The 27,680-nt window shown below is 41.0% G+C and overlaps 1 protein-coding gene across 2 annotated transcripts in view; it reads right to left on the reverse strand.

The window, feature by feature from the left end:
- Window positions 1-27,680, reverse strand: part of LOC124615370 (semaphorin-1A) — a 911,857-nt gene that overhangs the window by 61,282 nt on the left and 822,895 nt on the right. For both annotated transcript variants that reach the window (XM_047143193.1, XM_047143192.1), the window contains exons 8-10: window positions 26,830-26,949; window positions 24,780-24,868; window positions 15,994-16,135 (exon numbers count right to left, since the gene is read on the reverse strand). In XM_047143193.1, the coding sequence (XP_046999149.1) occupies window positions 15,994-16,135; window positions 24,780-24,868; window positions 26,830-26,949 (351 nt within the window). The remainder of the gene's footprint in view (window positions 1-15,993; window positions 16,136-24,779; window positions 24,869-26,829; window positions 26,950-27,680) is intronic.

The raw sequence follows: 27,680 nt of genomic DNA on the forward strand, positions 1-27,680 counted from the left end.
GTAGTGTAACTAGCACTAAAATTTTCAAAATATTGTTTCCTTCTCCCAAATTTTACAGGTTTGTCCCAAAAATTTTGAGAGTAAAATTCTCTAGTGATCCAGAAGGACTAGAGATTGACACAGTTTTCAGTGGAGACAGTGCTGTTAGGTCTTGGCTAATGAAAGCCACTTGGCTCAGTCACCTCTGGCAGTGACATAATGACGATCCTGTTTCGCACATAATGCAGTTTAGTGACGCATCAAGATTCAAGGTGCAGTAGTCAATCAATTAGAAATATGCAATCCAATTATGCATTAAACTAAAAACAAAATTCAGTCTCTGGGATGATGGGCCTGATCAGGGAAGCCTTTGAGGAGGAACTCATGTCCTAGTCATGAAGGTAGAAGTGGCACAGGATGTTTCCGGAGGGCCGAGAAAATGTTGATGGCAATAAGTGCTTTGGGAGTCTGTCAACATCCCAAATGCACCAAAATGGGGAAAAGTGCAAAGAAATGTAAACTGGTTTCCACACTTAAGCATAAACAGCAGAGATGAATTAAACATGAGAAAGGTGCACACAAAGATGGTTCCAAAAAGTATGACCTATGAACAGAAGGAAATCTATGGGCTGCATTGTCACGGGTTGCTGGAATGCCATGAAAGTGACCCTAATTTTTTGGGTAGAGTGGCGACACACGAAGAGACCTGGATTTTTGAGTCAATCCCAAATCAAAATGATAAAGCACAGAGTGGCACAGGAAACATCACCTCATCCAAAAAAGGTATGAGTCACACTGAATGTGTGTTTTAAGGACAAATAGTTAATGGCCAGTTTTACATTTAAATCCTCATCTTCTTGTGGGACAGGGTGGAATGCATCAGGGAAGACATCACAAACAACCAGACTTTGCATCACGACAATGCGATGGCAGAAACAGTGTGGCAATGCTGCCTCAGCCACCATGTAGCCCTGACTTCTTTCTGTTTCAAAGTATACAGAAGCTTTAAGGGACACCACCTGAGGGGGTAAAAGAAGCTTTGATGTGCCACTTGACAGAGGTTCCCAGTGACACCTTCCAGGAAGACTGTGCGGACAGAGTGAAGCAGTGGCACCATAGATGCAAAAGGAATTTATTTTGAAGATTTTTAAACTTTTGTGCATCAAAAAACAATAAAAGCACTCCTTTAAAAAATTATTTTGAAACTCTTTGAACAGCCCCCTTCTACAATAGAGCTACCATCTGCAAAGTTATCTGTCACAAAGTACACCTTGAGTCACAGATTTCTTCAAAAACCTTTCTCGATTTTGGGTGTGTCTGTCTGTCTGTGCGTGTGTGTGTGTGTGTGTGTGTGTGTGTGAGTGAGGGAGGGAGGGAAGGAGGGAGGGAGGGGGGGGGGGAGAGAGAGAGAGAGAGAGAGAGAGAGAGAGAGAGAGAGAGAGAGCGCACATGCAGGTATTGTAAGTTCGTCTTTACTTGTTGCAATGTTTGATTATTTTTGTTTTTTACATAACAATTCAAATTATATTATTTAGTGTGAAAAGTATAACTCTTAACATCTTGTCCTCAAATTTAGACTGAGCACATTCTTTCTGGAACAATATATTTTAAAATGAAATGGCAGAAGTACATATTAACTAGGGTGGCAGCCTTCAACTGGATAAGGCATGAGACATAGCCATTTCCTTCATTCATTCACAAAAATAAAATTTCATCCATGACAATTAATTTTATCAATTTCATTACCAAATTCAAAGGCCACATGCACACAGTTTGACAGAAAGCATGCATAATGACACAGCTACACATGTGCTGGTACATCTCAGATGCAACACTACTTAATAGTGCGTGAAATTCTACAGTGGGCGATACTACAGCCAAGATCTGTATGCATGGAACATTGCACCAATTTTTTGAATAAATGTAGCAAGTAATCTACAGCCATAAAGTTGACCTGAAGATGGTATCCAGGCGGTCAGCTGAAATACCAAGCAGGAAGTCAACATTATTCAGATGCAATCCCAAAATCTTGTGAAACCTTGTTATGATGGGGAAACTTCCATATCCACACACCTCCTCTTAAGGTGCTTTACAAATACTAGTAAATAGAAAACTCTGCAGAGGAGAAAAGGGTGACAGTTTCTGTAAGGAACTACTGTTATATGCTGGAATCCTGCTCTTGAGCACAATTTCAGCTCAATAATACAAGAAAAATAACACTGAAAAGGTGAAGTAGAACAATTTCTTCTTCTTGAGTAAGTGTTGAATACCATTAGTCTTAGTGTTTTTTTTCAGAATTATGGCATATTCCTTTTAACTGTAGTATGATGCACACTTGCTGACAAAGTTAAGCACTTGGGAGGAAGGGAGATGAGGATTAGCGCTTACCATGTCGTCATAGCGATTATGATTATCATTAAGTACATCAAGAAGAATAGGATGAATCTAATACTGGAAATAGCACATAAGCAGTTGTATGTATCCTACTTTGACAATGAATGGGCATCATTTAGTTAAAATATGATGGGCACACAGGAATTAAGGTTAAAGTATTAACTGACTGTAAATTATGTTTTGGAGAGCTAGCTGCCAACCAAATGTATGAACAATAGATAAGACTCACCATCATTTAATAACAAAATTCAGAAAATACTGAGGAAGGAGAGATTGTATCTCATTCCAAAAAATGACATGGAAAAGTCGACAGGCAAAAGTTAGAAGAAATTTGTGCATCTATAAAATGATTGATGTGAGAATCATACAACCATTTCCGCCATCGTATATTACCAAATGAGCTCGCTAGAATTCTGGTCCTACATAAAATTGTGAAACAGGTCAAAGGATTCTTCATATTCACTCATCAACCAGTTTGGTATCACAACAGAAGACAGCAAAAGGGAAGCTGAAGTTTTAAATTTTGCATTAAAAAATGACTCATGCCAGATGTCCATATGGACATATCATCATCTGACTTCACGCAGGCTCTGTAAGGGGGACACAGTAACAGTCATTCCTGGCACTGAGAAGCAACTGAAAGAGTTGAAAACAAATAAGTCACCAGATATAGATGAAACCCCGATTAGGTTTCAAAGAGAGTACTCTTTGTCACTGGCCCCTTACTCATCTTGTTTTTATCAAGAATCTCTTGCCCAGTTGAAAGCCTCAAGTGAAAGTAAAAAAAGTAAAAGAAGGGCAAAATAATGTAATGGACATACACAATTACAGACCTATGATGTTAGCATACGTTTGCTACAGAATTATTGAACATATTCTGTGTTTGAATATAACAAATTTCCTTAAGACAGGAAAGCTTCTATTCATTAGTCACCATGGATTTAGAAAGCACTGCTTGCGAGGAGCTTTTCTCACATGGTGTCCTGGAAACCAAGGATGAAGGGAATCAGGCAGATTCCATATTCCTAGATTTCAGAAAGTGTTTGACATAGTGCCCCACTGCAGGCTGTTAATGAAAGTCTGACATTCCCAGACATGCTAGTGGCTTGAAGACTTATTAAGTTATAGAACCCAATACATTGTCCTGGACGGTCAGTGTTCAATGGCGATGAGGGTACCATCAAAGTTGCCCCAGGGAAGTGTGATGGATTGTTTTTGTTATCTAGATCTATAAATTCTATGAGATGGATAGGGCGAGAAGAGTCTGCATTGCTGATGATGATGTAGCATACAAAAAGTGTCATCATCATCACCATCATTATCATTATGTGACTGTATGAGAGTACAAGATGACTTACATAGAATTTATATTTGCTGAGATATATGGCAGCTTGCTCTAAATGCAGAAAAAATTAAGTTAATGCAAATGAGTAATGTTCAAGTGCCGTATTGCTTGTGTGTTCATTGACATAGTCACAATGATCAACAGTCTATGCATGATGTTCTGAAGTGATATGGAATGGAATGAACACGTAAGGTTGGTAGTAGGGAAGGCGAGTGGTAGATTTCAGTTTACTGGGAGTATTTTAGGAAAGTGTAGCTCATCTACAAAGGAGTACCGCTTATACATCACTAGTAAGACCCATTTCTGAGTACTTCTCAAGTGTTTGGGGTCCCCACCAGATCAGATGAAAGAAAGATATCAAAGAAATTCAGAGGCAGGCTGCTAGATTTATTACCAGTAAGTTCCATCAAAAAATGAGTGTTATGAAAATATTTTGTGAAATCACGTTGGAATCCCTTGGGGGCAGAGGACATTCTTTTTGCAGAACAGTATTGAGAAAATTGAGAGAAACACCATTTGCAGCTTAGTGCAGGACAATTCTACTGCTGCCAACACACATTTTTCATAAGGACCATGAAGGCAAGATAAGAGAAATTAGGGCTCGTAAGGGGGCATTTAGACAGTCATTTTTTCCCCTCACTCCTTTTGCAAGTGGAACAAGGAAGGGAAGTGTTAGTAGTGGTGTAAGATACCCTCCGACATGCATCATATTGTAGCTTGTACAGTAAGTATTATATTTGCAGAATGGTTAAATGCATGCATAACTCCATACACACACAGCTCTGTGAATGTTGCATACATTTATGATGAAATAATTTAATTGGATAGATAAAAATTCTACTCACCAAGCAGTGGCAGAACACACACATGGAAGAGGATTGTAATTAAGCAAGATTTCAGAGCCAGTGCCTCCTTCTTCAGGCAGAAGGGTTGAAGAGGAAGGAAGAGGGGTCTTTCCTGATCATCTCGTGTGGTAAGTCTACCCGGACCCGCATTTCCAGGTGACTTTCCCCAAATCTACACATTTTCCTAGGCCTCTCCAGTCCTTTTCCTTCACCTCTCTTCCTTCCCCTTCAACCCTCCTGCCTGAAGAAGGATCCACTGGCTCCGAAAGCTTGCCTAATCAAAACCCTCTTTTATGTGTATGTTCTGTTGGCACTTGGTGAGTAGATTTTTTATCTATCCAATTAAATTATGTTGTCAAAAATCGATTGTTTTTCTTGTTAAACATTTATGGTGGCTAGAATAATCACCAGAGGTGATCACTATGTGACCATGTTATCAATTACAAGTTAAGTAATGGGCATGCAATTTATCAGGGGGTTAGTGAGAATTGTGAAATGCCATGTGGTTGCACGAGACAACCTTATCATCACCTGGGAGAGTTTGAAATGGGCTCGTTTTGGATCTACGCTCTGGTCAGTTGGTCAAGGTGTGCAATACACAGGCATGTGGGGTGTTTGGATACAGTGTTTGCTCACTGTCGGACTGAATGTGAATATGAGATGAAGCAAACATGTCGCTGAAGCTCTGGTAAACCAAGTGTCAACTCACATTGTATCCCCTGCACCTCTGTATCTGTCACTTCGACAAAATTAAAGGACTTATTAAGACATTCTGTATCATCCTTAATCACTGATTGGGGACTATTAAATGCCAAGCTATTGAAACACTGTCCAAAAAGCAGGCTACCTTTACCACCACAGCACACATGGCTGCTTTTAATATTTTCAACATTTTGTGGCCCTGTTAGCAGCTGTATAAATATTAATTTTAAAATTAATATACATGGCTGCCTTTGGTGTGGTGCAATATCTGGGTTGAATGGACTGTTGATAAATGGTATTGCAAATAAATGGTGTTGCATCATTTTCAGACGTGAATTTCTGTTCTGAATTACTTCAGATAACTATCGTCTGCAAGTATGGTGTTGCTGAGAGGGAAGGATATGTTGTGTCAGTGTTTTGGAGAGACACACCGATACTACCCCTAGCATCATGCTGTGGAATGCTGTCGTGTGCAAATTTGGATCACCTCTGGTGGTGATTTGAGGAACTCTTTCGGCAGTAAGTCACAAATATCCTGGGCCCTCATGTGCAATACATGGGGATTGTCCTGTGGCTGCCTCATGAGACAGTATCCAGATGCTCCCTCTCAAAAGAACAACACCTCAACTACATATGGTCTGTGTGTTGTTGAGGTATTCTTGGCCAACAAGAACTGTACCCAATAGAAAACACATGCAATCAGCACAGGGATCAACTCAATCCCAGTTCCAGTATCCAGGGCCATTTATAACAGTAGTGAGCCAACTTACCTCAGGAAAAGATGCTATGGCTGTGAGATACCTTTCCTACTATACCAGTGCACATGTCCAGGACTAATAACTAACAGGGTGTAACACATGATAATGGTCCTGCTATGTGCTTACAGTGCCAATTTTGTTAAATATTTAACTTTGTTTTGTAGTGACTGAAATAAAACCCAATAACCTCTCAATCTGTGAAGTTTCATTTCACTTCCTCCTCTCCTACTAGGTGCTTAACTTTCCTGACAGTGTGTGTATTTCAACTGTATTTTTTACAAAAATACTTGCCCCAGATCAAGATGTGTGACAGAATGACTAAATTATACAAAATAATACATGCACTTTCCATGCAACAATATACTACAGAACACTACAGAACTTACATCAAGCCAGTTGCATGACCACAACCATTAATTGCCTCAGGATGGTTCATTCTATACCTAGGACCAGCCATCATGCTCAAGACACACATGCAGCTTCAAGCAATCTTCTTCCAGCTGGGCTCAACCTATATACCAAATCATGACTGTGTCCTCAGAGATGCAATGACATGAATTAATCAAACTATCTCTAACTCATTTAACAGGGGTTTGGAAAGGGAAGACATGATAGATAAAACTTTAAAGGATACAGCAAAAAATAGGGAAAACTGAGCCAATGTCAGAGAATGTACCTAGGACCTTTCATACGCTTGATGCTTGTACTACTGGTTTAAAACAATATAGAAGTCAATTATTATTTTATTTAGAATATAGCCTTGTTTGATTTTAGGAGTTACAAAATGCAATGAACATTTTTCTCATAAGCTGATCAGTATGTAATCTGTCTGTAACAATTACTTACTGCAGTAAACAAAATTTGTCTCTGCCACGGTTTGTCGTAATCATCCTTATCTGAAAGTGAGTATTTGAGCTTCACTTGCTACATTTAATCCTTTTGGGGTTACTCCTTGTGGGGTTTATGGTTCGAGTGAGGGTTAAACAGGGTGATTATAATTAAATTTTTGCTACTTGAGAGGGCACCCACAAAAAATGAATGATTATAGAATAATGAAACTTTGTGGAAACATTTTTAAAGAGATGCTGAAGAAAAATAATGAATAAACCACCGAAAGAAACACACTTTAGTTTCCACATGGGAGAGTACCATTTGTTGATTGTGTCCATGTTGCTCAATGTAATACCGTTTGCATCCACAACAGCCTGAAATCACACTAGAGATTCCATTTCAAAACTGTTCACAGCACTTTCTAAACGGTGGACCATGGAATGTTCAACTGTCATGACACAGCTCATGTACTGCTTGAAGATCCCGAATTGCATTCAGCATTCTCAGCCATGGCATTAGTAACTTCAACAATCTGTGATGAAACTGGCCATCTGCCTCTCCCAGGAGTAATTCCCAGATCACAAATTAAATCAAACTTTTGAATCATGTTCTCCAACTTCAGTGTGGAAAGAGGAACTTTGATATTCACTACTGCTATTGTTTTGATAAAACAGCTTCATGAGTAAAGCTCTGCTCTACTTGTCCAGGCCCATGTTGACTATCTGCAGCTGTAACACACACTGGTGCTTGTGTTTCATCCCTATGTCACTGTACTATCACTGGCACCTAATGGTAAATCATGACACTAACACAACTAACTATGTATGTCCTGCAGTGCACAGTCTGAACATTATTCATATAAAGTTGCGTTCCCATTTGGTAAATACTTTTCTGCCTGCACTTCCACAAGTAATAAAAGTTTAATTGCAACCACCCTGTATCTAGGCAAAATGTTTAACTGTTGCAGTTCAGTTTTAATGTTAATACGTAGTTTGAGGTTATTTTGTTTCCATGTTCAAGTTTATTACATAAAATTGGAATGATGTTTTGACATGTGATAACTTCGGTAATAATGCTTTGTTTTTGGCTAATATATTATGCATGGAATTTTTATGCTTATGGATACTGAACATTTAACTGGGACACATTTTTCTTAAGGTACCACAGCTCATGTAATTGGAGGCTTAAACCCTATCCCACCCCATGTGGAATTTGATGAAAACTGCCTCACTTTTACAGTATTACTTTAACTCTTAATTACTTTATTTATTTTATGGTTCTACTAGTCAGTACTGTGGATATGTTCCAGTTAAAACTTCTTGGGTGACAGGCAGTGGTTAATATATAAAACTATTCAGAGTGTGGGAGACAGCCTCAGAGATAAATTTGTAACTGCATCAAAAACTCAAGGGACCCATGAATTTGTAGATGTGGTTCCAATGTATCGGCATTCCCTCAGCCAAACATAAAAGGGACAAATTAATAAATGGCCAATAGTGGAGCATGTTTTTCAAACCAGGAACTTGCAATTAAGTGAGATTAATGTTTCACTCAACGCAACATGTGGGAACACTGCTCTGCAAAGTAACATCACTGGTAGTCGACGTGGGTCCCATGCAAGAAACTATTTGACCAGCAATTGGTCCAATGACTGTCACATTCAGCTCCTTCTATAGTACATGTTTATATCATCAATAACAGTTTCATACAGAGTATTTGGATCGGGTTATTATTCATTGTTATTGTCTCCTATACTTTGTGAATCCACAGTGGTGACCTCAATGATCATGATTGCAAGCAAATTTCAACATTCCAGACTACTGCACAACAAAATGTTATTGGTGTGCCCACATTGTGCTACACAGTTTTTGCTTGTTGACAAAGATTCTCAAACCATGATGTAAACCATTATGGATAACACAATACGTGCAGCTCATTTCATAAAAAAATGACAGTTGCACTCTCACGGACAGTGCAACATTAATGTGTAACACCACAGAACAATGGAAGATGATAAACAATGTGCCTCATAATCTCACAAGGGACCCTGTTCCCTTTGTAAATCAAGCTACACCTGAGCTACGGCAATCCAACTGGTTGTACTCATGCTTAACTGCTTTCTAAGAGCAACTGCATTGCACACAAACATGATCACTCAAACTCACGCAACCAGCTGCACTGCCTTGCTCTCTGCCTCCCTCCCACACGTCATGTCATGCTGTGTACGGACAACACTTGCTCGGCTGTCCTACCACTATGAACATTGCCCTGACTATCTCTGGGCCACAGGACACACTTCAAACTATCACCTTTCTGGCCAGACCAACCTACTTTGTCATTTACCATCACAGACAATATCTTCTCATTGAGTGATGTCATCAGCTATGGTAGTAAATTGATCACTTTATTAAGCCACTAGGGGGTACTTGCAGAGACAATAAGTGATATCATCCTCACTCCCCCTCCCCAGCTGACAATAAATACGAGATGGTTGAAGCTGCTCTACTCTGGCACCTCACCAGTACCCTGGAGGAACAAATCTATCAGGTTATATATGATGAAGATTTAAGTGACAAGACCCCATTGCAACTATGAAGTTGTCTCCACAAACAACTTGACACCCATCTTATGAACGACCACACATACGGAGTCTATGAGTTGTGAAATTCCCTGTACAAGTCCAACTAGCAATGGTCACACATGAAAATGAACTCCTGGACATGTACCTTATGCTTGCTGATCAAATACAGTCAATCGTACAACACAGACAGTACATCAATAATACTGGAAGTGTGACTTGCAACTTTAGTGGCAGTACAAGGAATGGACAGCCAACTACGAGCCAAGCTGACCCCATCTGACCTCTGGTGATGCTGATGTCACTGCGCCCAGCCACAGCGATGACCTACGTGCGACACCAACAAACCCAGGCCTTTGCAGAACGTGGTCGACTGCATCGTTTCTGTAACTCAGTAATGCAGCGACAATCTCGATGTAACGCTGGCACAGAATCATTTTTGTTGGTATCGTGCAGAGGTGCACTAGGCCATCCAGGATTTTTAAGTCACCTCGATATCCTGATGGCAATGATTTGTTGCATCTACCCCAATGCCTCCACGATAACAGACTTTATATGTGACCGTATCAATGGCTATTCACGCCTCATCGACACAGGCTCAGAGGTCAGCACTTCGGCATCCTCCTTCCCAGATCAAACACCATCCTGTGCATTCATTTAACTCTGTGCAGCAAGTAATTCCACAATCCAAGTCCACACTCACAAGCCTACACACTAGACCTCGGCCTCAATGAACAATTTACTTGGACATTTACCATTGCGAATATAGCAGAACCAATAATCAGCGCAGACTTTCTCCAGCACTTCCACTTGGTTTTGGGCCTGACTAATGTTATGCCTTGCTCCTTTGGAGACCCAACATAATGGCAGAGTTTACTTCTTGTGACAACTCCCGCTCCCCGTGGACACATCCAACAGTCGACAGATCCTTCAGGAGTACCTCCACACCATCAATCGCATTCAACACGTCTGACAACTCTACTCCGACATGCGTGAAATAAACTTTCACCTGTGACACGGTAACAATGTCATCAAAAATCATGTCAGGTGAGAACTCCATGCTACATCAACTGGTACAACTCTTGCCATCAGCTTGCCAACATCTCTACCACCATCCGTGGAGATGCTTACAGCAATACTTCCAGGTACCCCTACAGAGGTCAGTACTGCACCACTTGCTTGCCCACCTGCCTCCGAATCTTCTTGTGTCCTCCCGCCAGAACAATTCAGACAGTGTGACATTACATACATAACAGTCCACAAGATCATCAAAACACCGGAACCTGCCAGGATGCCACAGACCATGTTGACTACCACCAAATTATTTATGGCCATCAAAGTAGAAGTAGACGAGCTCTTACATGCAGGGATAGTTTGCCCCTCCAAAAGTTGTGGGCTTCTCCCACAAAACTGGTCCCCAAGATGAATGGTCTCTCAGGTTGTGTGGTGATTACAGCATACGCAATGCTCCTGTCATTACGAACAGCTAGCTAGTACCAAACATCCAGGACTTCACTCATTATTTAGCAAACACCTCTATTGTTAGAGTCACTGATTGTAAGGTGGCGTACCTACAAGTATCCATGTATCCAGATGATATTTACAAAACAACCATTGCCACATCTTTTGGTCTGCTCAAATTTACATTCATGCTGTGCAGACTTAAAAACATGGCAATGGTTTACTGACGGTTTACTCTTCAAATTCCCATTCTCCTATGCCTATCTCGATAACACTGTAATTTTCACACAGGATGAGGAATCTCACAGTAAACGTCTCACAAAAGTTTTTGACACCCTCTTTCACAATGGCATCATAATCAATGAAGTGAAATGTTAACTCTGATTCAGAGAAGTCTTCTCCGTTGGACATTATTAATGCATTGGTATTCGTCCCACACCAAAAGGTATAGAGGCTTTTCAACAACTGATTCCATCACCAGGCTGGCAAGAAGTACATTGGTTCTTAGGTATGATAAATTTCTACAGAAGACACCTTCCACAGGCAACTTCCCAGCAAGCACCCTTAACACAAGCCATCACTGGCAATAATACCACTGACAAATCCAAACTCATGTTAATGAATGAGATACAATCCACTTTTGGAAGGATTAAGGACTGCATTACCCAGGCCATCACCCTGGCACACCACTTCCCTGATGCACACCTCATCATAACGGCACATTTGAGCAACAGCGCTATTGAAGCTGTGCACACAACAAGAACTGGAGGGCATGCTGCAGCTGCTCTGTTTCTTTTCATGCAAGATCGTGCCATCACAAAGCAAGTGATCTGCATATGACAGGGAGTTACTGATACTCTACAAAGCAGTATGCTACTTCAGACACGGGATAGAAGGATTCCCCCTGATTATCGATAGTGATTGCTGCCCACATGCTGACACTATTCGAAACACACCTACGGACACTTACCCCCAATGGTGTTGACATTTAGACTACACTGCCCAGTTTACTATGGAGGTATGCCAACTCCCTCCAAAGGCATGGAGAACATTGTGGCAGATTATTTTTCATACGAGAGCACCTTGTCATCTACCCTCGACTACGATTAGTTCACTGAAGCACAACAACACAATGAACAGCTTCAAACTCTCTTCTACGAGCCACCCACGAACCTATTGACTGAATCTTGCCCTACTCTGGGAGTGAACCATCCTATACTTTGCGATGTCTCATAAATTCAGACACCCCAATCATTCCTCCACGATTCTGCTGCATCACATTCGAACAGCTCTACAATTTAGCACACCTGAGCATTTGTCCAACCAGTTGACTCGTGACAGACAGGTTCGTGTGACCTAACATAAAGAAAGACATTAAACTTTGCGCTCACACATGCATCCCATGTTGAAAGAGCGAAGCTCACATCTTGCACAACCTCTAATAGGCCATTTCCAAAACCCCAAAGGCCACTTTCAGCACACACATATTGACCTCACTGGCTACTGCTGTAGCCTCTCAGCAATCCATCGGGTCATATAATGGGCCGAACCGACAGAATTAAAGATGATAATGGCCAAATCTACTTCCAAAGCATTCGTTGAAACATGGATCTCACACTTTGGCTGCCCCACGTCCATCACAACAGACCAAGGGAGGCAGTTCAAATCCGCTCTCTTCTTTGAACTTCGCAATACGACAGAAACTAAGTGCTCAGAACTGAAGCACACCATCCTCAAAGCAATAGTTTGGTCAAGTGGTGGCAGTGCGCATTAAAAATGGCCCTCATGTGCCACAGAGGCACGGACTGACGCACTCCTGTGGGTTCTTGTGGGAATTCAGGAGAGAGACTTGACCCGAGCCTCAGTGTCAAATTTTATACGGAGAGATGCTGTTTCTCTCAGCATACTTCATGCTCCAAGAATCATCACCTATGCCCCCAGACCTACCGGACTAATTGTGCATGTGAAGAGTCACACATCACACCACCTTATACCACCACCAACCCCCTCCCCCCTCCAAACTTGTTGTCTAGAGTCTTTGTTCACAGAGTACTCACAGACTGTGACTTCATAATGTAATGAGACAACATGCGACAACTTGCCCTACAGACCTCTACACGGGCCCCACAAAGTGCTCCGAAGGGATGACTGAACCTTCCACAGATTAATAAATATAAAACTGACAACTGTGTCCATCAGCTGACTCAAAACAATGTGGGCACTTCAAGATGCTTCACCAGATGACAACACATGCCAAGCGTTCCTCTCTCCGACACTTTCTGACTCGCTAGCCAGTGACACCGAACAGTCGACCTTCGTATTACGACCGGAGATCCACGACTTACTTCCTGAGGACCTCCACGTCAAGCTCATAGACAGCAATCTCCTCATCGAAGGTCAGCTTGCTGATCACCAGGTCGCAGACAGCTCCATCTCATAGTACTTCTGGAAGACTGCAAAATTTCCATACCACCATCCTCACATACCACATTTCCAGCAACGCTAGCCTCACAATCATGGCATCATGTTTACATCTGATGAACCCCATACTATTGCTGGCACCACCCAGCCCTGGTAATACACCCTCCAATCCACCTCTCCTGATGCCACCACACACTCACACTATGGCCGGCCCCACTACGTACCGGCCTTCTTCAGTTATCACCACCTGTAAGCCATCCGGCATACGTCACTGCCGGATGTCCTTGACGCTGCAGATGACGATGCACCCAGGAGGCCTACCAATCCATGTCCAATCTCTCCACCTGAACACTTCATGCAGCCGCCTTCACCACACTTTGCACAGGCTCCGTTGCAACACCCTCCACTGGCAGTCAATCTGGGTCCCGTGCAGGAAACACTCTGACTGGTAGTTGGTCTGATGTCTGTCAGATTCACTTGCTTGTACAGGTTACGTTTATATTATCAATAAAACTGTTATGCAGAGAATATGGATTGAGTGATTATTCATCATAATTGTCTCCTATACTCTATGGATCCACAATGCATTAGTATGTGTGCTTGTATAGAGAAGCAATAGAGGTTTATAAACACCACAATAATTTTGATAGGAAAAAAAAGAGGGAGTTTAATGTATCCAGAATGAGATTTTCACTCTGCAGCGGAGTGTGCGCTGATATGAAACTTCCTGGCAGATTAAAACTGTGTACCCGACCGAGACTCGAACTCGGGACCTTTGCCTTTCGCGGGCAAGTGCTCTACCAACTGAGCTACCGAAGCACGACTCACGCCCGGTACTCACAGCTTTACTTCTGCCAGTACCTCGCCTCCTACCTTCCAAACTTTACAGAAGCACTCCTGCGAACCTTGCAGAACTAGCACTCCTGAAAGAAAGGATATTGCGGAGACATGGCTTAGCCACAGCCTGGGGGATGTTTCCAGAATGAGATTTTCACTCTGCAGCGGAGTGTGCGCTGATATGAAACTTCCTGGCAGATTAAAACTGTGTGCCCGACCGAGACTCGAACTCGGGACCTTTGCCTTTCGCGGGCAAGTGCTCTACCAACTGAGCTACCGAAGCACGACTCACGCCCGGTACTCACAGCTTTACTTCTGCCAGTACCTCGCCTCCTACCTTCCAAACTTTACAGAAGCACTCCTGCGAACCTTGCAGAACTAGCACTCCTGAAAGAAAGGATATTGCGGAGAGCACTTGCCCGCGAAAGGCAAAGGTCCCGAGTTCGAGTCTCGGTCGGGCACACAGTTTTAATCTGCCAGGAAGTTTCATATCAGCGCACACTCCGCTGCAGAGTGAAAATCTCATTCTGGAAACATCCCCCAGGCTGTGGCTAAGCCATGTCTCTGCAATATCCTTTCTTTCAGGAGTGCTAGTTCTGCAAGGTTCGCAGGAGTGCTTCTGTAAAGTTTGGAAGGTAGGAGGCGAGGTACTGGCAGAAGTAAAGCTGTGAGTACCGGGCGTGAGTCGTGCTTCGGTAGCTCAGTTGGTAGAGCACTTGCCCGCGAAAGGCAAAGGTCCCGAGTTCGAGTCTCGGTCGGGCACACAGTTTTAATCTGCCAGGAAGTTTCGAGTTTAATGTAATTTAATTTGGGTGCCAACTTTGTACCAATGGAGCAACGGTACACTCATGAATAATTTTTAATCATGAATAATGTCAACAGCCAGAGCTAATAACGCATTCTGCATTGTGTGACATAATTATCATATGCCCTCTATACACTTCTGTAAATTTGGGCTCCCAATGGCCTCTCAATATTTTTTATTACTGCCGTTGTCTCTCAAAGCAGGAGGGACAGCCAATCAGCCTCAATGTTTTAACTGAAGTAAACACCAACCACGAAAGCCACATCATATTTTTGTAGTCATGTTTAACAGATGTCTAAAGAGGAAGGAATAATTTTGTGAAACTTAAACTGGTCACGTTTGTCACAGGAGTTTGAACGAGAGGATAATTTCATTCATGGAATATTTTTCTCTTACATATTTGTGACTAATTTGTCTATACTCTCCTTTTAGTTTAGCACATATCTGAATGAAATAAAAGTACTAAAAAGGAAATTCTGGAGAGAAAGAGAGAAATAACTCATTAAAATAAATGTGAGAATGACTGGACAGCAACCTGACAGTAGTCTACAATCAGCACACAAGAACAGTCTTAAAAAGTGGAAGACTAAGATGTTTTGATACTAATCATTACGCACAATGGTTAACTGTTTCACTCTCAATGCCCAAAACTCTACTATCACAAAAATCTGTATTAAAATTGAGGGATGTGAGTATCTAAAAAGATAATGATTTTTCCTTTTACACATCAAATATGGCATTTGATTCTTTCCGCAAGCATATTCTTAGTATCATTTTTATCATTGCATCTCAAAAAATGTTAACTCCTCAAAGCATGCAGAGAAGTGTACTGAATACTTGTGTTATTAACCCTCAACACACTACAATACATATAATTTGAAAACAGTAATGGAAGTAATGTAAAAATAAATTATCAGCATTATTAAAAGACAATGTGTGGTACACTAACTGCAGTGAACTGTTTCAAACCAGATAGTGTTTTCACAATGCTTTTCTACTACATGAGATGATCATGCAAAAATTATGGAGGTACTCACGGATTTCATTGAAGTAGAAGGGGAAGTCCCCCTGAACAGAGCAGTTGAGACGTGACTTGAGGAACGACGTCCAACGGTTACGGAAGCGATGGGGACCACCACGATCATACTTGCAGACACGGGCTACTCTCGAATACACGGCCTGTAAATGGGTTTTAGGATTGTTCTTCTCACTGTAAAGGCAAACACTAAGTGTATCAAATTTTCAACATGTCAGTAAGCAAAATGAAGTATACCACATTTCTGCCGAGCTATGTAAGCAGTGGTACAACTTCAGTATATGTTCTATAGGCCTGGAGAGATACTTAAATGACTTGTATACATCAGAAGCAGTCCTGTTCATAAGCCAGCTGGGCAGGTATATTTGGTTGATATGCGCGTGATTACTGAATTGTCTGAGTTATAATATTTTCTGTGCTATTAGCCATCAGGTAGCTAACTTCTTTCCTGACACTTTCAGTTAATAAAGAATGATTTCTTTTATTACAGAAAAGAAATTATACCTTGCATTTTCTCCTTTTTATGGTAGACTCAATCTGCATAATTTTCCTCCTACACACAAGTTTTTCCTATTAACAGCATTAGCTGGCTTGAGACTTCCTTTCTAAGTCTTCTATGGAAAAAAAATCTAGTCTGTATTTCCTTTCCGTCCTACCAGTGAAAACGCTTCTTGTCTAATAACTGGATTCTTATTAGAAGAGTCTTCATGGTACTACTAATCTACTACCACTGTTGTTGTTGTTGTTGTTGTTGTTGTTGTTGTCGTTGTTGTTACGGTCACAAATCCAAAGACTGGCTTGATGCAGCTCTCTGTGCTAGTATACACGGGATAGGCAGAATACATCTGTACTTACTTGGTATGGTTTACTAAAAAGGGGTTGGACTCCCATTACCCGTAACACAGCACGATTCTTCTTGGAATACTGGCATATAATGATTGTATTGTTTCCAGTGAAATGTTATGCCACTCTTCAATCAGAACCTCTTCTAACTCCTGTAGTGAAGAGGAAGGTGAAAATCTGCTCCAGAGTCTGCGCTCCAATACCGCCCACAAGGGTTTGATAATGTTCAAGTCGAGGGACTGTGTTGGCCAGAGAAGACACTGCAGTTCAGTTGCATGCTCCTCATACCACAATCGTACTGTCTTGTCTGTGTGAATGGGTGCATTATCATCCTGAAATATGGCATCGTTGCTGAGGAACAACATTCGAATCATGGGGTGCACCTGATAACCTAAAATATTCACATAATTGTTAGCCGTAACATGGCCTTTTGGAGTAATGATGGGACCAGCAGAATAATATGCCTACAATATTCACATAATCGTTGGCTGCAACACGGCCTTTGAGAGTCATGATGGGACCAGCCAGAACATCATGTTATGGTTGCCCACACAATCCACATTTCCACCTCCAAGCTTAACTGTTGGAATCATGCAATCAGGACTGTAGGCTTCTTTAGTATACTCCAGATGTAAACCCGGCAATGATGGAAATAACAAAAACATTGGTTCGTCAGACCATACGTGACATTACCAAAGAACAGCCGTCCAGGATTTATGCTCCTGACACAATGTTTTACATTTCCTTGCATTGGTTGTCATCACTAGTGGTTTTGGTATAGCAGCTCATGCACGAATATTTACTTTATGGAGTTCTCGGTGGACAGTGTCGATAGATATGGGGTCTCAAAGATGGCTATTGAGCTCTGCAGTCACTTTAGCCACTGTAGTTTTGGGTTGTTTTGACACAATTTGTGTTAGCATACAATGATCTCTGTCATTTAGTTTTGATTTGTGCCCACTATTATGTCCCCTGTATCCTTCCATGTTTTGTAGGCTCTTGAAACACGCACAAACGAAAAAATGGCTGACATCGAAATAAGTGTCCAAGGAATAGAAAAGCAACTGGAATCACTCAATAGAGGAAAGTCCACTGGACCTGACGGGATACCAATTCGATTCTACACAGAGTACGCGAAAGAACTTGCCCCCCTTCTAACAGCCATGTACCGCAAGTCTCTAGAGGAACGGAGGGTTCCAAATGATTGGAAAAGAGCACAGGTAGTCCCAGTCTTCAAGAAGGGTCGTCGAGCAGTTGCGCAAAACTATAGACCTATATCTCTGACGTCGATCTGTTGTAGAATTTTAGAACATGTTTTTTGCTCGAGTATCATGTCGTTTCTGGAAACCCAGAATCTACTATGTAGAAATCAACATGATTCTGGAAACAGCGATCGTGTGAGACCCAACTGGCTTTATTTGTTCATGAGACCCAGAAAATATTAGATACAGGCTCCCAGGTAGATGCTATTTTCCTTGACTTCCGGAAGGCGTTCGATACAGTTCCGCACTGTCGCCTGATAAACAAAGTAAGAGCCTACGGAATATCAGACCAGCTGTGTGACTGGATTGAAGAGTTTTTAGCAAACAGAACACAGCATGTTGTTATCAATGGAGAGACGTCTACAGACGTTAAAGTAACCTCTGGCGTGCCACAGGGGAGTGTTATGGGACCATTGCTTTTCACAATATATATAAATTACCTAGTAGATAGTGTCGGAAGTCCCATGCGGCTTTTCGCGGATGATGCTGTAGTATACAGAGAAGTTGCAGCATTAGAAAATTGTAGCGAAATGCAGGAAGATCTGCAGCGGATAGGCACTTGGTGCAGGGAGTGGCAACTGTCCCTTAACATAGACAAATGTAATGTATTGCGAATACATAGAAAGAAGGATCCTTTATTGTATGATTATATGATAGCGGAACAAACACTGGTAGCAGTTACTTCTGTAAAATATCTGGGAGTATGCGTGCGGAACGATTTGAAGTGGAATGATCATATAAAATTAATTGTTGGTAAGGCGGGTACCAGGTTGAGATTCATTGGGAGAGTGCTTAGAAAATGTAGTCCATCAACAAAGGAGGTGGCTTACAAAACACTCGTTCGACCTATACTTGAGTATTGCTCATCAGTGTGGGATCCGTACCAGATCGGTTTGACGGAGGAGGTAGAGAAGATCCAAAGAAGAGCGGCGCGTTTCGTCACAGGGTTATTTGGTAACCGTGATAGCGTTACGGAGATGTTTAATAAACTCAAGTGGCAGACTCTGCAAGAGAGGCGCTCTGCATCGCGGTGTAGATTGCTCGCCAGGTTTCGAGAGGGTGCGTTTCTGGATGAGGTATCGAATATATTGCTTCCCCCTATTTATACCTCACGAGGAGATCACGAATGTAAAATTAGAGAGATTAGAGCACGCACGGAGGCTTTCAGACAGTCGTTCTTCCCGCGAACCATACGCGACTGGAACAGGAAAGGGAGGTAATGACAGTGGCACACAAAATGCCCTCCGCCACACACCTTTGGGTGGCTTGCGGAGTATAAATGTAGATGTAGATGTAGAAACATTCAATAAGTTGGCCCCCACAATCTGCCCTCTTTGGAACTCCGTTAGGTCTATCATTGCATGTCAACCTCAGCCTCTAAATGCAAATATGAAGTGTGCATTACTCGTAAACAACCTGCACTGATGCCTGGTCCGTACTGAACGCATACAGTCCAGCACGACACATGCCTTACCCGCCGCTGTTGACTGTCAAACACAACCACCCCATTACTGCTACCACTGTTCACATCATTTTGCCTATCCTCTGTATCTTGTACAAGTCCTTTCTTATTTCAAGCCTTGGTCTCCCTGTTCTTTTTTCATCCGCATACTTATCCTCATTATCAACATATCCCCTCTTCAGTCAAGCTCATCCAAAAAGATCTTTCTACCTCTACATCTACACGATTACTCTGCAAATCACAGCTGAGTGTCTGGCAGAGGGTTCACTGAACCACCTTCAAGCTTCTTTTGTACCGTTCCACTCTCAAAAACCATGCAGGAAAGCTGAAAACTTGAATCTTTCTGTATGAGCTATGATTTCTCTTATCTTATAATGATGATCATTTCTCCCTATGTAGGTGGGCACCAATAAAATATTTTCACAGTCTGAGGAAAAAGTTGTGATAGAAATTTCTTGAGAAGGTCCTGCCGCAGCAAAAAATGCCCTCGTTTAAACAATTACCACTCCAATTCACGTATCATATCCATGTCACTCTTTCACCTATTTTGCAATACAAAACAAACTCCCTTCTTTAAACTTTTTTGATGTCCTCCATCAATTGTATCTCATGTTGATTTTACACCACACGGCAATACTCCAGAAGAGGGCGGACAAACACGTGAGCAGTCTCTTTAGTAGATGTGTTGCATTTCGTAAGTGTTCTGCCAATAAACTAATATGTTTGGTTTGCTTTCCCCACAACATTATCAATGTGATTGTTCTAATTTAAGTTATTCATAACTGATTTCCTTAAGTATTTAGTTAAATCTACAGCTAATGGATTTGTGTGGTTTATCATTTAACTAATTTAGCAGATTCCTTTTAGTACCCATGTACATGACTTCACACTTTTCATTGTTTAGATTCAATTGTAACTTTCCAAACCATATGTATCTTGTCTAATTTTGCAATTCATTTTGATCATATGATGAATACACAGGATTGTAAATGACAGCATCCTCTCCTCCATAGTTTGATTCAGTGCTTCATTAGTTACTTGAGGGTAACTCCAAAAGAAATGCACACTATTTTTGTAAAAATACAGTTTTCATTCTGCATGTGTGAAAGTTTTACAGTGTATAGATACATCCTTCCCGCTTGATTTCAAACTTAGTTCAACCTGTTCCCATGAGTGGCGCCATCACAGCATGTCTTCAAGATGGCTGGTACACGTGACGTTCGTCAGAAGCAACATGCTGTCATAGAATTCCTGTGCTGTGAAAACAAGACAGTGGGAAACATCCACGAGGTTGAAAAAGGTGTACAGAGATGCTGCTGTCAATCGCAGTACAGTTAGTCGGTGGGCAAGCAGGTTACATGATGAAAGCAGGCATGGCAATGTTGAGGATTGTCCTCGCAGCGGCAGGCCTCGTACTGCACACACTACAGACAATGTGCAGAGAGTTAACGAATTGGTGACTGCCGGTAGACGCATCACAGTGAACGAACTGTCATGCTACACTGAGACAGGGGAAGGAAGTGTTGGCGTTAAAAAAGGTTTGTGCCAGGTGGGTTCCCAGGATGTTGACAGTGGCCCACAAAGAAACAAGAAAAACAGTATGCAGCGAACTTTTGGAACAGTACAGGAATGGTGGAATGAATTTCTTGGAATAATTGTGACAGGTGATGAAACATGGCTCCATCATTTTCCACCAGAGACGAAGAGGCAAGCAATGAAGTGGCATCATGCAAATTCACCCAAGAAAAAAAAATTCAAAACCACGCCTTCTGCTGTAAAACTTATGGCTACGGTGTTTTTCGATTCTGAAGGTCTCTTGCTTGTGGACATCATGCGAAGTGGAACCACCATAGATTCTGATGCATATGTGACGACACTGAAGAAACTTCAAGTTCAACTGAGTCGTGTTCGACCACATCGGCAAAAGCAGGATGTTTTACTGTTGCACGACAAAGCACGGCCACACGTCAGTCAAAAAACCGTGGAAGCGATCACAAAACTCAGATGGACAAAACTGAAACACCCGCCTTACAGTCCTGACCTGGCTTCATGCGACTATCATCTCTTTGGGAAACTGAAAGACACTCTTGGTGGAACAAGGTTTGAAGACGATGACTCCCTTGTGCACGCTGCCAAACAGTGGCTCCAACAGGTTGGTCCAGAATTTTACCGTGCGGGTATACAGGTGCTGGTTCCAAGATGGTGTAAGGCAGTTGAGAGGGATGGAAATTATGTGGAGAAATTAAAATATTGTTCCTAAAGAATGTATCTACACACTACAAAACTTTCAAACATGTAGAATAAGAGACGGATTTAAAAAAAAAAAAAAAAAAAAAATAGTGTGCATTTCCTTTGGAGTGACCCTCATACCTACCTAATCTTCAGCATTCTTGCGTAGCACCAAATTTCAAAAGCTTATATTCTCTTCTTGCCAGTACTGTTTTATAGTTCACATTTTATGTCATCATGAAGTTATTCTCCCTATAAATACTTTCAGAAAATGCTTGATCAGACTTGAATTAAAACACTGCCCAGAAAAAAATGATGCAACACTCTCAAGGATGGAGGTGGACAATGGTATGCTGAGGGATTGCGATGTTGGCAATTCATGTGTCACGGCCACTGGCAATCACATGGTGCTCAGGAGGCCTGTCTGTGTGCCCTGTGTTTTGACTCTGCAGGCAGCAGCTACACTTAGTTTAGAGGTGAAGTGTTTGCAACATTCATTGTAGGGTACAACCACACTACACTGATGAATCTATACTGCTGTTGAACAGCTTCAGCTATTTGAACAGAGTAAGCAGGGATGGCAAGAGGACAAATGTAAGGATGTAGAGGCTTATCTCACTAGGGGTAAGATAGATACTGCCTACAAGAAAATTAAAGAGACCTTTGGAGAAAAGAGAACCACTTGTACGAATATCAAGAGCTCAGATGGAAACCCAGTTCTACACAAAGAAGGGAAAGCAGAAAGGTGGAAGGAGTATATAGAGGGTCTATACAAGGGTGATGTACTTGAGGACAATATTATGGAAATGGAAGAGGATGTAAATGAAGATGAAATGGGAGATACGATACTGCGTGAAGAGTTTGACAGAGCACTGAAAGACCTGAGTCGAAGCAAGGCCCCGGGAGTAGACAACATACCACTGGAACTACTGATAGCCTTGGGAGAGCCAACCCTGACAAAACTCTACCATCTGGTGAGCAAGATGTACAAGACAGGCGAAATACCCTCAGACTTCAAGAAGAATATAATAATTCCAACCCCAAAAAAAAGCAGGTGTTGACAGATGTGAAAATTACCGAACTATCAGTGTAATAAGTCACAGCTGCAAAATGCTAACACGAATTCTTTACAGACGAATGGGAAAACTGGTAGAGTCCGACCTCGGGGAAGATCAGTTTGGATTCCGTAGAAATACTGGAACACGTGAGGCAATACTGACCTTACGACTTGTCTTAGAAGAAAGATTAAGGAAAGACAAACTTACGTTTCTACCTAGAGAAAGCTTTTGACAATGTTAACTGGAAAACTCTCTTTCAAATTCTGAAGGTGGCAGGGGTAAAATACAGGGAGTGAAAGGCTATTTACTATTTGTACGGAAACCAGATGGCAGTTATAGGAGTCGAGGGGCATGAAAGGGAAGTGGTTGGGAAGGGAGTGAGACAGGGTTGTAGCCTCTCCGCGATGTTATTCAAACTGTATATTGAGCAAGCAGTAAAGGAAACAAAAGAAAAATTCAGAGTAGGTATTAAAATCCATGGAGAAGAAATAAAACTTTGAGGTTCGCCGATGACATTGTAATTCTGTCAGAGACAGCAAAGGACTTGGAAGAGCAGTTGAACGGAATGGACAGTGTCTTGAAAGGAGGATATAAGATGAACATCAACAAAAGCAAAACGAGGATAATGGAATGTAGTCGAATTAAGTCGGGTGACGCTGAGGGAATTAGATTAGGAAATGAAACACTTAAAGCAGTAAAGGAGTTTTGCTATTTGGGGAGCAAAGTAACTGGGGATGGTCAAAGTAGAGAGGATATAAAATGTAGACTGGCAATGGCAAGGAAAGCGTTTCTGAAGAAGAGAAATTTGTGAACATCGAGTATAGATTTAAGTGTCAGGAAGTCGTTTGTGAAAGTATTTGTATGGAGTGTAGCCATGTATGGAAGTGAAACATGGACGATAAATAGTTTGGACAAGAAGGAAGCTTTCGAAATGTGGTGCTACAGAAGAATGCTGAAGATTAGATGGGTAGATCATACAACTAATGAGGAGGTATTGAATAGAATTGGGGAGAAGAGGAGTTTGTGGCACAACGTGAAAAGAAGAAGGGACCGGTTGGTAGGACAGGTTCTGAGGCATCAAGTGATCACAAATTTAGCATTGGAGGGCAGCTTGGAGGGTAAAAATCGTAGGAGGAGACCAAGAGATGAATACACTAAGCAGATTCAGAAGGATGTAGGTTGCAGTAAGTATTGGGAGATGAAGAAACTTGCACAGGATACAGTAGCACGGAGAGCTGCATCAACGCAGTCTCAGGACTGAAGACCACAACAACAGCATTGTGGGTCTGTGGGAAGCTGGGTGGACCTACTGATGGACTGCTGCACATGTCGGGCACAGTGTATCGGTGGCATGTCACTGCTTTCAGCAATTGTCCATGGAACATTCCCACACTTGCAGACCAGTGGTGGTGGTGTGGACCTGGTGAACTGCCTATTCTGCAGTGCATTTATTCACAACATACAGGTCCTATCCCAGCTTGATGGTGAGGGAAAGGGGGGGGGGGAGGAGGAGGAGGAGGAGGAGGAGGAGGAGGAGGAGGAGGAGGGAGGAGGAGGAGGAGGAGGAGGCAATCACTTACAACACATGGTCATATTTGATGTTTCTGCACAGTAAAGTAGCCAGTGCCTGCTACATTGCACAGGTCATTACCCCCTTGCTATAGCCACTTATTTGACAGGAAGGTGATGTGCTTTATCAGCAGGACAGTGAACATCCACGTGTAGCTGCTGCAATGCAACACATAATGGTGTACAAGATGTTACGCTCAGGACAATCAATCTTGATGCATTTCCACATAGTGGCTGATTATAGTTAAACTACAGCTGCACAATTAAATTCATAGAGGAAGGAAATTTTAGTTTCTTGGAGGATTTCCTTGCTCTACAAAATAAAACTACTACTTTAAGTGTTCAGTTTTGAGATGGTACTCACCTTACCACAGTTGATGTACTCAACAGCAGTCTCACGAAAGAAGAAATAGACGAAGTCACCCTTTGTCATTGAACTCACAAAGTTGGGTGCTGTAACATGAACAATACAACACAACGGATAGACGGAGTTCATTACACTGAAAGGTAGAATTTTTACGTATTAGTCATTTTAAAAGTTCAAGACAAACAATGGAACTGATGTTAAATGGACCTAATGTCTTTTCCCAAATTTATTTAATTTATTCATGAAATATATGTTGTATTAAAATGTATCCTACATAAAAATGTTTAACTTGCTTAAAATAATTGTAATGTAGTATGCTATTTGTGCTGCAGTTTATTAATCTTGTAAATTTGACAGTCTTTTCAGTCATGGCTGATAAATAATGCACACCTGATGATAAATTATAACAAAAAATACTACCCCAAGTGATTATAATTTGTTTTAACAGACACTTTTTTATTATATTTTTATTCATATTTAACTCCTTCCATTTTTGCTTAAAAGATTTTATTTCACTTGTGAAATTGTAACAGAAGAGAGGGCAGTGCTGTGGGCACTTTGTCAGTGAGAAACTGAACATATGAAACAGCATTAAAAAAGGTGTTTGAAGTTAATCATTATTCACCAGAGTCAAAAATACTGACTCCCTTCAAACATAAAAGTCAAAAGACATTCTGTTAACATAAAAGGCAAAGTAATATTGATAATTTCTTCTGCACTGAGAAATGACTACACATAGCTTTCACAGCTCTCCAACAAAGTAGCATTAAATGAGCATGTTGATTAAATAAACCAGTTATCTAACTGCACAGATGACCTTCCTTTCATGACACAAGGCCCCAAATTTTCAGACTTTCATAATTCCCAAAACTATTAAAATGTGTAAACTCAATACTCTTTTCCTTCAGAAAATGTATCTCTCTTTACATTAGAAAACATTGGTTCAAATCAGAATTAAGGCAAGGGAATAATGTTAAAACGGAAAAATACAACTACTCACACAATTAAGCTATTAAAAAAAACTCAAATCATCTATATTTAGCTTAGCATCTTCAGAGCACTTTGTAACCTGGCAGGTCTTTACATAAAAAGCACAGCAATGCAACTTTGTTGGATACAAAGAAAACAAATATGAGAAAAGTAAAGGCTACATAGCCTAAATCATGAATGTACAGATTTTGAACTTGAATTTATTGCTTATTAACAACAGAAAAATGAATGAAATTGTGAAATTGCAGAATTGTATGATGTAAAACCTAAAGAGACCAGAGGAGTGACACCACACATCATAAATGCCTTCCATAACACACATCTGATGTTTTCTTTCTGTTTTTTCCTCCTTTGTACCTTCTACCTGTGTGTCTAGTGCTATTTCAGGGGGGCAGTAAGATCCTGTAATTTATGGACATAACGTTAACTCAATGAACAATCTGCCTGTATAGCATAATTCATAGCACACTAGCTTGCAAGGCAGGGAGTGAGTCACACCTGGACCAAATCCACATGACAGATTAATAACTTTAGGCTAGTACATCAGCCAGCAGTCTTTAGGTGATTTTCCATGCACATTTGGCTAAATGCTGGGCTTGTCTCCCAAATGCACCTCAGAAAATACAGTACACAACTGGTCAAAACACAAGAACACAAAGAACAAAGTTTACACAATTCACAGACAATTGCACCCCTTCCCCTCTCCCCCAAAGGCCACCTTGATGACGGTGGTATTAGAAAGGGCGTTCAGCTACAAAGTCAAATAATAAAATCAAAGTTGCCATATCTTGAGAAAGAAGACACCACAGCAGATGAGATAAAGATCATTAAAAAGGAGAAGAAACAATAATTCAGTGAACTGTCCACTGTTATTAAAACATTGGATATAACACTGATTCTGAACTGGTAACTGTGATACACCAAGTTGTAAATTAATTTGATGTTTTAAATACACACAGTATTTATGAGATTCTAAGCTTTTTTTTAATTTGACACATTATGAAATGAAATGATAAAAAATAAATTCCTCATACACACAAAAAAAAATCTTACTCACCATTGAGGCTCATTGAATCATACTGTTCAGTCTGCAAAGGGTGACGATAGATTATTGGATCCATGCCTGAAAAGTCTGCCACTGTCCCTGTGTAGAGTTCACCACCACCTGATGGATTTTCTAGAGACAAAGAGAGAAATAAGTTAAGACAGGGCTCCTCAGCAAACATAGCTGAGCCTGAGCAAAATTAAAGACAGCTAATCTGTCTAAATATTTTATTGCCTCATATCGTTTTACTCACTCATTGTACGTATGAACTTAGATCTTTTTCTTATTTTAATTCGATTACCCACACTTACCAATTGACAATTTATCACATTCTTAGGAAAACTTAGAAGAATAAAGTTATAGCATATGTAGCATTTGTGCTTACTAAGCTATTTGCCTACAGTTATCCTCTCTGAACACAACATGGTACTTATTTTAGTAAATTTCATTTAGTACAGCTGGCCTGTGTCTGCATTTGACAGTTCTTTATCTGACAAAAAGATAATGACATTCAACACTGGGATGACAAAAGTTTAATAACTTCTCTGCTCCTAAATTCTAGTCAGTCCTATGTGTGACTAAAATTCTCCCACCCTTCCTAAACTTGTATGTGTTGAATATAACCTTATGTGCATCCATGTAGAATTTGTAAAAGCATCAGAATTCTACCTAAAAAGCATCTTTAACAGGAATCAGACACTGTTTTGTTTCACCTTGTCAGTAAAATGTATTTTCTACTGAAGGAATGGGAAACTTACTTTCAGCTTCTTTATATACTCTTTCCAAACGTAGTCCACGAACGAATAAATTTATATGATTTTTTCCTTGGTCATTTGAAAGACATAAATGGAGATAAATATATT

This window comes from Schistocerca americana, chromosome 5 (assembly GCF_021461395.2).
Source record: "Schistocerca americana isolate TAMUIC-IGC-003095 chromosome 5, iqSchAmer2.1, whole genome shotgun sequence".
NCBI classification, from domain to species: domain Eukaryota; kingdom Metazoa; phylum Arthropoda; class Insecta; order Orthoptera; family Acrididae; genus Schistocerca; species Schistocerca americana.